Source organism: Pseudorca crassidens, chromosome 2 (assembly GCF_039906515.1).
Source record: "Pseudorca crassidens isolate mPseCra1 chromosome 2, mPseCra1.hap1, whole genome shotgun sequence".
NCBI lineage: Eukaryota > Metazoa > Chordata > Mammalia > Artiodactyla > Delphinidae > Pseudorca > Pseudorca crassidens.
The window spans coordinates 159425927-159440103 of NC_090297.1; the positions used below are offsets into that span (position 1 = coordinate 159425927).

A 14177-nucleotide genomic window follows, 5' to 3' on the forward strand; every position below is an offset into this window, starting at 1 on the left:
AAGAAAATGACACCTTAACTAAGATTATACATGATTTGGTTGTTACCATAGAGATGTGCAGGGAGTCTTGTAATACACTGTATTTAATTTAATCTTTAATATTATTTTTCTAATTTGTAGTTTCTGTAACCTCACCACTGTATTTGCTATAGAGACCTTTGGAGTGATTCCCAGGTAACGACTGGTGCCTGATCAGTCTTTAATGAGGGAAGTTGTAAAGGATACGGTGGCAGCTAAAAAGGAAACAGATGTCTCCCCTATCTTCCTGGGACACTAATACTTCTGTCCTACATGTGACATCCTAAAAATTGTATGTATCTACTAAACCAGAGATACAGCAAGTAGGAATTCCTGAAAACTGTTGCTGCATTTGGGTCGCCTTTTGTTCATCCCCCTCAACAGCCATTGTCTTCCCAATCAAAAGCGTCTTTCAACTCCACCTAAGGGCAGATGGTAGACTGCAGCAGTGGGGACAGGGAGAGGACAGTGGCTGTGCCCCAATGACCCTGAGTCAGCCCTTGACCACTGGCCATCATTCCAATACATACAGGAAACAGGTAGTAAAGGCATTTCCCTGGACTCAGCTTTAGTTTCCTTGGAGAGAGCAAGTGAAAAGTCTTAATACAAATGTTGGGATGGCAGATGACTGCTTCTCTGTGCTGTGTTTTTATTTTGTTTTTTGTTTTGGAAAATGTTAAACAAGAGTGGACCACAAACACTTAACTTACTTATGGCCCTACTTTAAATATTACTGACTCCTCAATTTTTTATGCTAATCGGAGGTTAATGGTGTGAATAATCTGCAAATGAGATAAGTCATGCCTGGTTTCTAGGAAACTTTAGGAAACATGCATAGCCTTTCTGCAGCAACTTCTCTTTCTCATTAGATTTGTATGTTTGATTTAGATGAATATTAAGAACATACATCCACTCAAGTAACCACCAACAGAAGGGGGAGTTGTTGAGTTAGGGAGGAGAGGAGGGAGTAAAGGGGCATCTCACCTATTTGCCCCAGCTCACCTCCCAGTAGCTGGATTTTTCTTTTTAAACATGCAACTTATTTATTTATTTATTTTTTTGGCTGCGTTGAGTCTTCATTGCTGCACGCAGGTTTTTCTCTAGTTGCGGCATGAGGGGGGCTACTCTTCATGTGGTGCACAGGCTTCTCATTGCAGTGGCTTCTCTTGTTGTGGAGCACAGGCTCTAGGTGCACAGGCTTCAGTAGTTGTGGCACGCAGGCTCAGTAGTTGTGGCTCGCGGGCTCTAGGACCTTCCCAGCTTGTTAATTCAACTACGCCTGCTACAATTCTTCTTCATCCTCGTTGGGACCTCCACCTCTACTTTCAATCTCTCCTTTTTTACCTCCTATTTCCTTACATTTCAAACAAAGTCTATTATTTCAAATAACATTTTCTAGTATTCCTTTACCTTTCTGGAATTTGGCACTCCCTCTGGCAAGCCCCTAACTACCTTCTTTCTTTGTGATTATCTCTGAGCAGCCCCGTAAAGAAAGTTACACAACAGGGCAAATTGATCACCAACTTCAAATACATCGCCAACACTACCCGGAAATCCTACTTTCTTCCTCTGGTCAACCAGTGTTTCCACTTTCCATAACAACTGCTTCAGACCTTATCTAATTAGTTTGCTCCTTGGACCTCCTTTCCTTAACAATCATCAAATGAACTTTTTTTTCACCTGTACAGAGAAATTAGAAGCTATCAGACAGGAAATTAGAAGCCATCAGACCTTTATTTCTGATTCCAAACATATAAACCAACTAATATCTAAACCCATTCTCTCCTCTTTCTATCCTTCTACATCCTCTTTAAATATAATTCTTCTACCTATGCCTTGAACCCTATTCCTTCCCACTTTCTAAGGAAAATTCCAAATCAATTATTCCTTCTCTCTTCTATACATTCAACTTTCCCTCACAACTAGATCCTTCCAATAGGCTTTTTTTTTTTTTTTTTTTTTGCGGAACGCGGGCCTCTCACTGCTGTGGCCTCTCCCGTTGCGGAGCACAGGCTCCGGACGCGCAGGCTCAGCGGCCATGGCTCACGGGCCCAGCTGCTCGGTGGCATGTGGAATCCTCCCGGACCGGGGCACGAACCCGTGTCCCCTGCATCGGCAGGTGGACTCTCAACCACTGCGCCACCAGGGAAGCCCCCAATAGGCTTTTAATCACCCTCAAGTTTTTTAAGGAAATAAAACAACAACAACTATATCCCCCTTCTAGCCACCACCTTTTTGCAAGATCAACTCCTTAAAAGGCTTGTTTACTCTCATACTCCTCATTTCCCTATATTCCATCCCTATTTTGCTAATCCATCCAGCCTGCTTTCTCTGTCATACCTTCACCGTTACTTCTCATTAGAATAGCTTTGACCTGCACTAAATCTGTGTGGTACTTTCTTATATATTCTGTCTCTCTGTTGAAATTCTCACTTTTCATGCATTGTTCTCCTGACTTCACTGAGCATCTTTATGACCATTATTTTGAACTCTATTAGGTCAATTACTTATCTCCATTTCATTAAGGTCTGTTTCTGAAGTTTTATCTTGTTCTTTTGTTTGGAATGTATTTCTCTGTTTCTTCATTTTCCTAGATTTTCTGTGTTGGTTTCTATGCAATAGATAAAAGAGCCACTTCTCCCAGATGGAACTTAGTGTTCAGCCCAGCCCTAGCTGTCGTTTGTCTTTTAAACCGTTGTGATTGTCCAAGCTGCCTTCTTAGTTCTTAGTGTCTCCCAGTAGTTGAGGGTGTACCAACACCTGTTAGTGTCCCAAAGAGGAGGATCTCAGTCAGAACCTAGATGCAGCCCCGCTGGAAGCTGGACCCTCAAGCAGCAGCTTTTAAAGTATGCATGTAGGCCTCTTTCAGAGAAAGACCAGAAGATTACCTTTCTCTCTCTTCCCTCTGTGCTGAACGCTAAGGGAATAGCCAGTTAAGAACAGTTGTTATAGTCCTCTGGGACTATAACAGGTGTGCTCAGGTGTGTCCCCCTCAGTAGCAGCTGTAGAAACTGGAGCATCAGAAGTATGCACAACATCATTTCAGGGAGATACCAGTGACCTGGAGAGAGGCAGAAGGAGAGCGCAAAGATGGCATCTGCCAGCTTCCCAGTCTCTGCAGAAGATTGCAGTTGGCCCCTAGATTTGTGTTATATTAGGAGACTAAACCTCAGATTTCAGCTTTTTACGCGCAGGCTCAGCGGCCATGGCTCACGGGCCCAGCCGCTCCGCAGCATGTGGGATCTTCCCGGACCGGGGCACGAACCCGTGTCCCCTGCATCGGCAGGCGGACTCTCAACCACTGCGCCACCAGGGAAGCCCTCAGCTTTTAAGATAAGCAACTAGGTCTCTTTCATGGAAAGATGGGAGATGGGCATTTCAGTCTGCTGGCTCTGTGCTGAGCGGGGAGTGAGAGAGGGGGTTAGCCACCAAGAGTCCTCAGGATCCCATTTGTTTGCTACAGCCTTGTGGGTCTCATGGAGGAAAGCCTAGCTGGCTTTCAGAGCCAAACACCTGTTTGGGGGTCCCATCCCTCAGGTGGAAGTTTTAAAAGTTGGGGTACTGGGTATTGGATCCAAACTCCGTAGGGAGAAGCTAGGATTTGTGAGTTCCCTCGTCATTGTATGTTGCTCTGCTGGGGCTGGGAGTTTGGGTGAGATTGTGCCTCAGTCTCTCCTACTCGTTTTTATGTGAGTGGGTTTTTCTCATTCACCCAATGTGTAAGAGTTGCTCAGCTAGTTTCTGGATTTCTTTCAGAGGGAGTTGTTCTATATGTAGCTGTATGATAGGTGTGTCCATGGAAGGAGGTCAGTTCAGGAGGCTCCTTGGTCACCATCTTGAGCTGCAACTGGCCTACACTAAGTCTGACAGATAGTTTTCAGTCCACATTTTATTTGAGCTTCCATTAGTGTTGACTTTCCCTTTGGCTGCCATATTGCTCTATAGGTTTTCCTAGCCTTCTGTAGCCATTCTCTCTCTCTCTCTAGTGAAGACAGCCTCAACGTATATCACCAGCCATTAAATGTTGACGTTCCTTAGGGCTCAGTCCTGGTTTTCTAGCTGCTCATTCTGGCAAGTTCATCCATACCCATGATTTCAGTTAATATCTATAAACACACAACTCCCAAATCATATCTCTAGCCCAGTCCAGGGCCATATATCCCACTCTCTACTTAACCTCTTCTCTTAGATATCTCAAAGACTGGTCAAACTGGACATGGCCAAAAATGAACTCATGATCTTACCACCCATTCCCTTACCCCATTATTTGTACCACTGTAAAACTAACTTATCAAGGTAATTGCATTCAGCCCTATGAATTGTCATTGCACAGCTCAAGCAGAATTCATTCACATAGGCTGTAATGTGAAGGGTGCCCTCTGGAGTTGAAAAATATGGCGACCCTATTTTCCAATGTTCCCTCACTCAGGAAATAGCACATCAAACTGTACAAGCCAAACACCTAACAGTCAAAAATGAAAAACAAAAACCTAGGGATCACATTCATTTCTTTCTCTCTCTCTCCTCTAGCTCATCCAGTCACTGCCTCCCATTCATTTAACCTCTTAAATTGCCCTTAAATGAATCCACTTCACCAAACCCATCACCACCACACCACTTTAATCCAAGTTACCATTATCTCTGATCCGAATTACTGCAATAGACTCATAATGCTAATTTTAGTAGCTTAAAATCCTTAAGTTTCTTTCCTTAAAATGGGAACTTCTTAACATGGCCTACAAGACCTTTTCTGCTCTAGCCCCTACCTATGTCTCCAGTCTCATCTTGCATCATATTCCCCTCATTTTCTCAGCTCCAGACCTATCAACCTTCTTTCAATCCCCAGTCTTCTCCATGCTCTGTCCCATAGCAGGAGCTTTGCACATGCTATTTTCTCTATCTGGAATCTCTTCCTTCCCCTCTTTACCTACTTAACTTTACCAACTCCACTTCTACTTAATTCTTCAAATTTTAGAATAATTTTCTTTTCCCCATGGGGTCATTTCTTGGCCAATTCACCAGGCTAAATCCTGCTATAGTAAGCTTTCATTGCATTGTATACCTCTCCTACTTAGTTTTTATCACAAGTTCAATTTTATATTTATTTTCTCATTATCTGATTAATGATTATGTCCCCACTAAAATGTAAGCTCTCTAAGGATGAAGACCATATCTATTTTTACTCATTATTGTTTTCCCAGCACCTAGCACAGTACTTGGCATATATCAGAGGGTTTATTAAGTTAGTTAATTAATTTCTAAGAAGGAAATGATTCACTAGAGCTAGATTAAGCTTGTATTCACAGAGGAGGAAGGTCAGACTAATGAGACTGGGGAACTGGGGAAAGTGTAATACTGCAAACAAATAAATATGTTTAAAAGGGAGCTAAAAACTAAAGTCAAGTACCAAGACACCAAATAAAAAACAGCACAGTGTTTGGCTTAAGAAATAAACCTACTCTGATGGGAGGAACATGAGGTGAAGAGACAGATGTCTGGATCCCAGCTGAAAGTAGTATCTCATAAGTGTACACACATACACATACCTGGTTGACCCTCACGTACCTCAAATTTGATATGTCCAAAAGTAAACCAACCGTATTCACACATACCCTCTAAAGTGTCCTTCCCTGTGAATTTCCTATGTCAGTGAATGGTGCTACCATCCTCAGAGTTACCTCATCCCCAAATTTAGGAGACATCCTTTATTCTGACGTATTTCTCAAACCCCACATCTTAACAATCACCAAGATCAATCCAATCTAACTTCTAAATATATCTTAGATCTATCCATTTCTCCCCATTTCTACAACCAGTAATTAATTAAAACTCTCACCATATTTGGTTATTACAAAAACCTCATAACTGGTTTTCTCCCTCCACACTCATGCGTCCCATTCATACGTTCTTCACACTACAATCAGAATTATCCTTCTAAAATGAGAATGTTATATCACATGTCTGAAACTCCCTCTTGCCCTTAGGCTAAAATTCATACCCTGTAGCTTGATGAAAGCTGTCTTTCTCACCTTGAACAACCTATGATTCCTCATCTCTAACCACTGAGCCCACCACCTAAATTCTAATCACATTAAACTAGTTTTAGCTCCAGAATGTCTGGGGCTGATCTTAAAGTTTTCTCGTGCTTCCACATCTTTGCAAATGCATCTCCCTTTGCCTAAAATGTTATGCCCACTTTAGTCTTCTCCACTCCCAGACATTTCTATCTAACTAACTCATACTAATACTCCTAATCCTAGTCATATCTAGCTAACTCTTACTTTATACTCAGTTCAAAAGTCAACTCCAGGGCTTCCCTGGTGGCGCAGTGGTTGAGGGTCCGCCTGCCGATGCAGGGGACGCGGGTTCGTGCCCCGGTCCGGGAAGATCCCACATGCCGCGGAGCGGCTGGGCCCGTGAGCCATGGCCGCTGAGCCTGCGCGTCCGGAGCCTGTGCTTTGCGACGGGAGAGACCACAGGAGTAAGAGGTCCGCGTACCACAAAAAAAAAAAAAAAGTCAACTCCACTGGAAGTTCTTCCTGATGCCTGGCTCCCATAGAACTTTATACTTCCTTCCTTCTCTCATTATACTGATCAATCAACGTCTATCTTCCTCCCTGGTCAGCCTCAAACACTAAGAGGTAAACATTTTGAGGGTAGACAAGATGTCTTATAAATCTTATTAGTTATTAACAGAGAACAGTGGCATAGCAGCTAACTGTTCAAAAATTATTTGACTAAAAGTATTAACAACCAAAGTGAACAATGACTTCTAATGAGTTTTCTTTTCTTATTTTAGTCCAAGTGCTTACATGGTTGCAGCTTTCCTCTTTCTCCTGATGCTACTGTTCTGCAGTATTCTTGTTCTGAGCTACTTTCACTATTTGAGGATTTATAGAGAATATATTTATGAACCACTGCACAAATCTGAAAGAAAACAAAAGAATAATTAGAAAAATGAAAGTTTATTTACTATGAATATATGTATGTAGAAAGAGTGTGTATATATACTCATATTGAGAGTGTGTGTGTTAGACCAAGAAATACTAAGTATAAGCTCATAGTAAGTATCATCAAATTCAAAATCTCAAATATGTTCTTAAATTACCCAAAATAGAAATATTTTAATATAATATGTATGTTATTAAATTAATGCTTAATGTGTTCACTTTTATCTTAAGGTAGTCTGTATACTCTTACATGTCTTTAAACAAAAATTTAAAAGTTTAAAAACCACCCAAGTTTGTCTATTACAATCCTTCTTAAGAATGAAAGTAAATTTTTGAAAATATTTTTAAATGTGTCAAATATTATTTTGCACAAAACTTTTCATATGAACCTTATATGGCTGTAGTTAATTTATGTATAAAAGACTTAATAAATATGTGAATTTAAATAGTCTGTTAAAGATATTTCAGAAGTTTTTCTAATGGTAGATTCACATATGAGATATAACTTATCATATTGAAAATAGGAGGCTAATACTCTGTCTTAATTTTAAGTTTTCAAATTTGGTTTTGATGTTCAAAATAAGCTGCTTAACTTGTCCAAATGTGACCACAGCTTTCTAAGCAATTAGTATTTGAACAATCAGGATCCACCTAGAGGAGAAGCAGCAGGAGATTTTGTGTGTGTGTTTGTGTGTCTGTGTGTGTATAAAGAGATTTATTTAAAAGAATTGGCTTATGGGGAGGAAAAGCCGGAGATACATGGTGTGCTGAGCTTTAGCTGTGCTGGGCCCAGCCAGGGCGGTGGTATCCTAGTTCATGTTCTTCACTCCCTCATTGAACTTTATTTAATTTCATAAATTGGCTCCTTTCCCTTCACCAAAAAAGAAAAAAAGAAGAAGAAGAAGAATTGGCTTATGTGATTGTGGAGGCTGGGTAAACAAGTCTGAAATCCACAACACAGCCATAAAGGATGAAAGATCAGGGCTTCCCTGGTGGCGCAGTGGTTGAGAGTCCGCCTGCCGATGCAGGGGACACGTGTTCATACCGCGGTCCGCGAAGATCCCACATGCCGCGGAGCGGCTGGTCACGTGAGCCATGGCCGCTGAGCCTGCGCGTCCGGAGCCTGTGCTCCGCAACGGGAGAGGCCACAACAGTGAGAGGCCCACATACCGCAAAAAAAAAAAAACCTATTGTCCACAAGTAGAACTTCTCACTTTACTAAGATCAGGAACAAAACAGGGATACCTGCTATGCATCACTGTTTTGAAGGTTCTGACATTACAAGAGGAAAATAAAATAACCATTATAAATGCTAGGGGAAAGGAGATAAAATACTCTCTTTCAATAATAAGATTATATGCCTAGGAAACCCAAAATTAGGAACAAGAATTATTAGAATAAGAGCATTTGATGCCTCAATATAAGACAAATATTTAAAATTTAAAACTTTTTCTCTATAATATTTATATGACAGTTTAACAGCAATAGAAATAATAAAAAACAATCTATTTATTGTAGTGACAAATTACATAGAATTAAATTTAATATGAAAGGTGTATGCCATACATGAAAAACATCTTTAAAATCTTTATTGAAAGAGGTGAAACAAGATCTGATAGAAATATTTGATGGAAAAAAGAAAGAAAATGACCCAATATAAAATGAGCAAAAAATACAGTCATTTCACAGAAGAACATACCCAAATAGCCAATAAACATATTAAAAACAACTTTTTTTTAGGGTTTACTATGTGCCAGAAATTGTTCTAATAATTTATCTAATCCTCTTCAACAACACTATGCAATTGGAACTATTATTATCCCATTATAGAGATGAGGAAACTGGCACAGAGAGGGTAAATAATTTTTCTAAGGTCACACAGCTGGTAGGTGAAGTATCAGTCAGACCGGCTCCAAAATCAGGTGCTTATCCACTGAGGATGCTCAACCACACCAGCAGTCAGAAAGATACAAACCAAAGTTACAATGAAGCTACCTTTCTCACCTGTTGGCAAAAACTCAGAAGGGTAATACTCTTGGGAAGGAATAAGAATCAGGGATGAGAAAAAAATTATCTTGCATTTTTGAAGGAAACGTGAATTTTTAAAGATTTTTTGGAAAGCAATCTGGCAAGATTGATTAAAATTTGAAATATGCATTCTCTTGGACCCAGAAATCCCACTCTTGGGAATTAGGAGTCTATCCATGAGATGGGAGGACCAATGCATACATAATATTCAAATAGTTTTATATACATATAATAATTATATATAACTATTATATACATATATGTGTGTGTATAGATAGATAGATAGTGTGACAGAACTCTAGAAGGAGAATTAATGTCTATCAGTAGGTGAATGGTTGAATAAATGATTGGTCATTAACCATACAGATCAGTCTGTATTAGTTGATTTAAAAGATTTTCCACAAGGTTTTGTTAAATGAGAAAAACAAGCTGCAAGGAAGTATTTTTAGTATGATTCCATTATATAAACAAAACAAAAGCTCTGTGTATGAGAACACAGAGAAAAGTATGGAATGTATCGTGTAGCATTTTGGGTACATCACGTGCATGTGTGCATGTGTATGTCTGTACACTGCAGGAGGGGGAGAGGGTATGTGGCAAGAGATGTAGAGAGGGAAGGATATAAACAAAACCCTCAAAACTGGGGAATAAGGAAACAATAGAAAAATAGCAGGGAATTCCAGTGGTTAGGACTCTGCGCCTTCACTGCCGAGGGTCTGGGTTGGATCCCTGGTCAGGGAACTAGGATCCCGCAAGCCGCTTGGCATGGCCAAAAAGCAAAAGACAGAAGAAAAAAGGATTATTTAAAAAAAAAAAGAACAGCATATTAATTATTCTCTTTATGTAAAACGATGTGTCTGTGCATAATGACAAATAAAAGGGTGATCGTCACCAAACTTAAAATGATGTCGTTCCAGGTGATATTTGCTTTCTTACTGTTGTTTCTCGCCGCACTGAACTTATACTACTTAATTAATCATCCTGAGGAAAACTCTTCTCACTTTGAACAAAAGACTGAGAATTTAAGCAGTGGAGACAGCAAGTGTAAACAACTCTTTCGAGGCGTTCCTTTTTTTCTATAAGAAGCAAAGAAATGGAGGGCAACTGGAGGCAGAGGTGAGGGCAGGAAGGTGCTATTGAGAGTTAACAGGAATAATCCAGTGACTTGGGAAAATTGATGATCCAGGAGAGAAAGGGGTAACTGCTGGATCAAAATCTTTGAGTAGGCAAGATAAAATGTGATTCAGCGCTGAAATTGAACATTTCACCCACTGTTATAGGAGGGAAGCCAGAGTTCGTGTGTGTTGATGTAGGTAGACTGGTGAAGATGAGTGGTTTGTGGCAGCCATGAGGATGCTCCTTGCAGGCCTCCTACTGCAGGAGTGTAATTGACCCAGGGCATCAGCTGCTGCCCCCTGAAATCCACCACCACATTTGCACCAAGGCCACACCTCCAACCCACCCTCAAGTCACTCCCTCTCCAGTGACTGAGTGTGGTGGGGATACTTAAGCAGCCTGGATCCTAGGTAAACACAAGACTCCTGCCAGCCTGCCTCAAGGACTCCTGAAGGCTTTACCAAACCTCCTTCATATTGCATGGCAGTTGAGGGCACCTCCACCTGATCTCTCTCTCTCTCTTTGACTCCGCCTACCTTCCACAATGTCCTATTTCCTTTCAGACAAGCATTTACCTAATAAAACTATTGCACACTTAATCCAATGTTGGTGACTGTTCCCAGAGGACCTGGAGTAACACCAGGGGTAATGTGAGTGGTCTGAGAAAACAGGAAGTGGGAGAGGATGTAAGACTGGCTCAGTCAGTACCCAGCAGGCAAAGAGGGCACCATCCTGAAGGGCATGCAAGGCACCAACCGTTCCTGGCTCAAGGTGGTAGTTTATTTGCTAAAGATTTTATTGGCAGTGACCTGGGGAAATGTCCTGATGGAGGGGAGTGTTATGCAGGTACAATGGAGCAAACATTTGAAAACCATGGGGCTAACAAAGACAGTGAAGGTTGCTGGTTACTGCTAAGTGTATATACATATACACACATATAAATGAAACATATGTAATATATATAATTGACATACAACATTGTGTAAGTTTAAGGTATACATGAATTGATTTGATACATTTATCTGTTACAATATGATTACCACCATGGTGTTAGGTAACACTTCTATCATGTCACATAATTGTCATTTCTTTTTTTTTTTTTTTGCGGTACGCGGGCCTCTCACTGTTGCGGCATCTCCCGTTGTGGAGCACAGGCTCCGGACATGCAGGCTCAGCGGCCATGGCTCACGGGCCCAGCCGCTCCGCGGCACGTGGGATCTTCCCGGACCGGGGCACGAACCCGTGTCCCCTGCATCAGCAGGCGGACTCTCAACCACTGCACCACCAGGGAAGCCCCTGTCATTTCTTTTTTGTGCTGGGAACAATTAAGATCTATTCTCTTAGCAACTTTGAAGTTTATAATACAGAATTGTTGACTAAAATCACTATGCTGTGCATTAGCTCTTCAAGATTTATTCACCTACTAGTTGCAAGTTTGTAGCCTTCAACATCTCCCTAATTCTCCCACACACACCCCACACCCCCAGCATCTAGTAGCCACCATTCTACTCTGTTTTTAGGAGTTAGGCTTTCTTTTTTTTTTTTAACTCTTTTTTAGATTCCATATATAAGTGATATCATACAGTATTTGTCTGGTTTATTTCACGTAGCATAATGCCCTCAACTTTCATCCATGTCGTCTCAAATGTCTGAATTTCCTTGTTTCTCGTGGGTGAATAATATTCATATCTACGTCTCTCTATATATATACATATAGATATCTCACATCTTTTTTATCCATTCATCTGTTGACAGACACTTAGGTTGTTTCCATATCTTGGCTATTGTGAATAATCATAATCTGCAATAAACATGAGAGTGCATGCATCTCTTCGAAATCCCGTTTTCATTTCCTTTGAATATATACTCAGAAATAGAATTGCTGGATCATATGGCAGCTCTATTTTTAATTTTTTGAGGAAACTCCATACTGTTTTCCATAGCAGCTGAACCAATTTAAATTCCTGCCAACAGAGTACAAGGGTTCCCTTACTTCCACATCCTCACCAACACTTGTTATCCCTTGACAATCTGCAGAAGGTTAGTGAAAAAAAGAACCACAGCAGTTAAAGATTGAGTGTGGGAACCAGAGTGCCTCAGTGGTAGCGTATAAAGAGATCAGCATCACCAGTAAGGGAAGGGTAGACACAATTTAACAGTAGGCTGAAGACCGGGGAATCACAGGGCTCTACGGATGTTTGTTTCGAGGCAGGTCTGTTATGCAAAGGTGGAGGCGCTGGTAGGGAAAACATGGAATTGTAAAAACTGGGACAGAGTCATCTGGATGGATGCCCCTGAATACATTGTCTCTCCACACCCACTCCACCCCACATCCACCCTCTGGGCATGCAGACATGGCCTGTCTACCTCTAGAAAGAGCTACCACTTCTGCTGGGCTGGAAGATTCTGCAGAAGCTTCTCCCCCACAAGACAACAGGTCCCCCGCCACCTCCTCTGATGGGTTAAATCCCAGCATAATCCAGCTGGTGCTGGGCCTGATAAGGGAAGGAAGATGTACAAAAATGAACCTGCATGTACTGGCAGGAACCAGGGGAGTATGCCTGGGATTGGATTCTGAGGCCTCTTTGAAACTGGATAAGCAAGAATTTGTTGAGTTTGAGCCATTTTCTCAGGTATGGGATTTAACTAATGCCCTAGCAAAGACCCAGTGAGTCTTAGAAGCCTAGAAAAAATGCTGGCCAACTCTCTGCAAAGTAAAAAAAAAAAAAAACACCTGGTGTCCTGGCCGTTGGTAGAGGAAGGAATGAAAAGGCTCAGGGAGGCGGAGGGGCTGGAATGGAGGCATTATACAAGCCCAGAGGACCCAGCAGAGGATTATGTCCCATGAAAGGGTGCAGACGGCACACTAATCACCAAGGGCATTTTGATGAGAACACCACCAGCATCACTAAGACGTCCAGTGGTGTCTCTCCTCTGCAGCTAGGGATGACGACAGGTGAGGTGGCCACAGGGCTCATTGGGTGGATGAGGCCCTGCAGTAAGAGAGGCTTGGTAGTGGCACTTTACTTCCTGAAGCCAGGAGGCCACAGTTACCATAATGACAGGAAAGGTGCAGCTATGGGGGCTTGACCTACAGGGAGTTGTGAAGATAGAACATAGTGGTGTTAGTGGCAAAATTATCAAGCAGTCAACAAGGCTGTTGGATGATAACATCTAAGAAAAAAAAGAATGGAGGAGGAGGTTGAGGGCAGTTGTCCCTATAAAAAGTCACAATCCTTTGCTCTAGTCCCCAGACCTGAGTAGATTTTCAGATCCAGAATCTGTTACCTGAAGAGGTGGCCAGGTCCCTAGGAAGAAGGACCCTGCAACAGTGTGACAAGTCTATACCGTGACAATTCCCCCTCAGACCTATGGTCATTTACTCAGGTGACTACACTGAGGAACGGGGAATAATCAGATGTTTTGAGGACTATTTGATGCAGGTCTGAGTTAACATTGATACCTAGAGACCCAAAGTGTCATCAAGCCCCCCCTTTAGAGTAGGGACCTATGAGGGCCAAAGTGGCTTTGGCCATGTGGGGGGTCTTTACCTCAGTCCCCGAGTGCATAATTGAAATTGATATACTTGGCAGTTGGAATGAAGCCCACACGGAGCCCCCAGTTTGTGGAGTAGGATCAATAATAGTGGGGAAAGGACAAATGAAACCTCTGAAACTGTCCCCACACACACCCCTGAGAAAGTTAGAAAATCATTATCATTTTCCAAGGAATAGCACAGATTAGTGCCACAATTAAGGACCTAAAAGATGCAGGGTTGGTGGTCTCTGTCAGATCTTCATTTAATAACCAGTCTGGCCCATGCAGAAAATGGATGAATCCTAGAGAATGACAGTAGAATACTGCAGATTTAATCAAGTAGTAGTGCCAATTGCATCCAGTATGCCAGGGGTGGAATCAGTGCTAGGGCCGGTTAATCAGGGCTCAGGTACATGGTATGCAACTACTGACTTGGAAAATGCATCCTTTTCCATCCCACAAGAAAAGAATATCAGAAACAGTTCACATTCACATGGACAACAATATTAAATTATCTGCCCATCCTAT

At 41.7% G+C, this 14177-nt stretch overlaps 1 protein-coding gene across 1 annotated transcript in view; it reads left to right on the forward strand.

Moving 5' to 3' along the window:
- The window catches only part of CATSPERE (catsper channel auxiliary subunit epsilon), a 259066-nt gene extending 252095 nt beyond the window's left edge, over nt 1-6971 (forward strand). Inside the window, exons 22-23 of the mRNA XM_067729520.1 lie at nt 121-174; nt 6818-6971. Of these exons, the coding sequence (XP_067585621.1) occupies nt 121-174; nt 6818-6971 (208 nt within the window). The remainder of the gene's footprint in view (nt 1-120; nt 175-6817) is intronic.
- The last annotated feature ends 7206 nt before the right edge of the window (nt 6972-14177 follow it).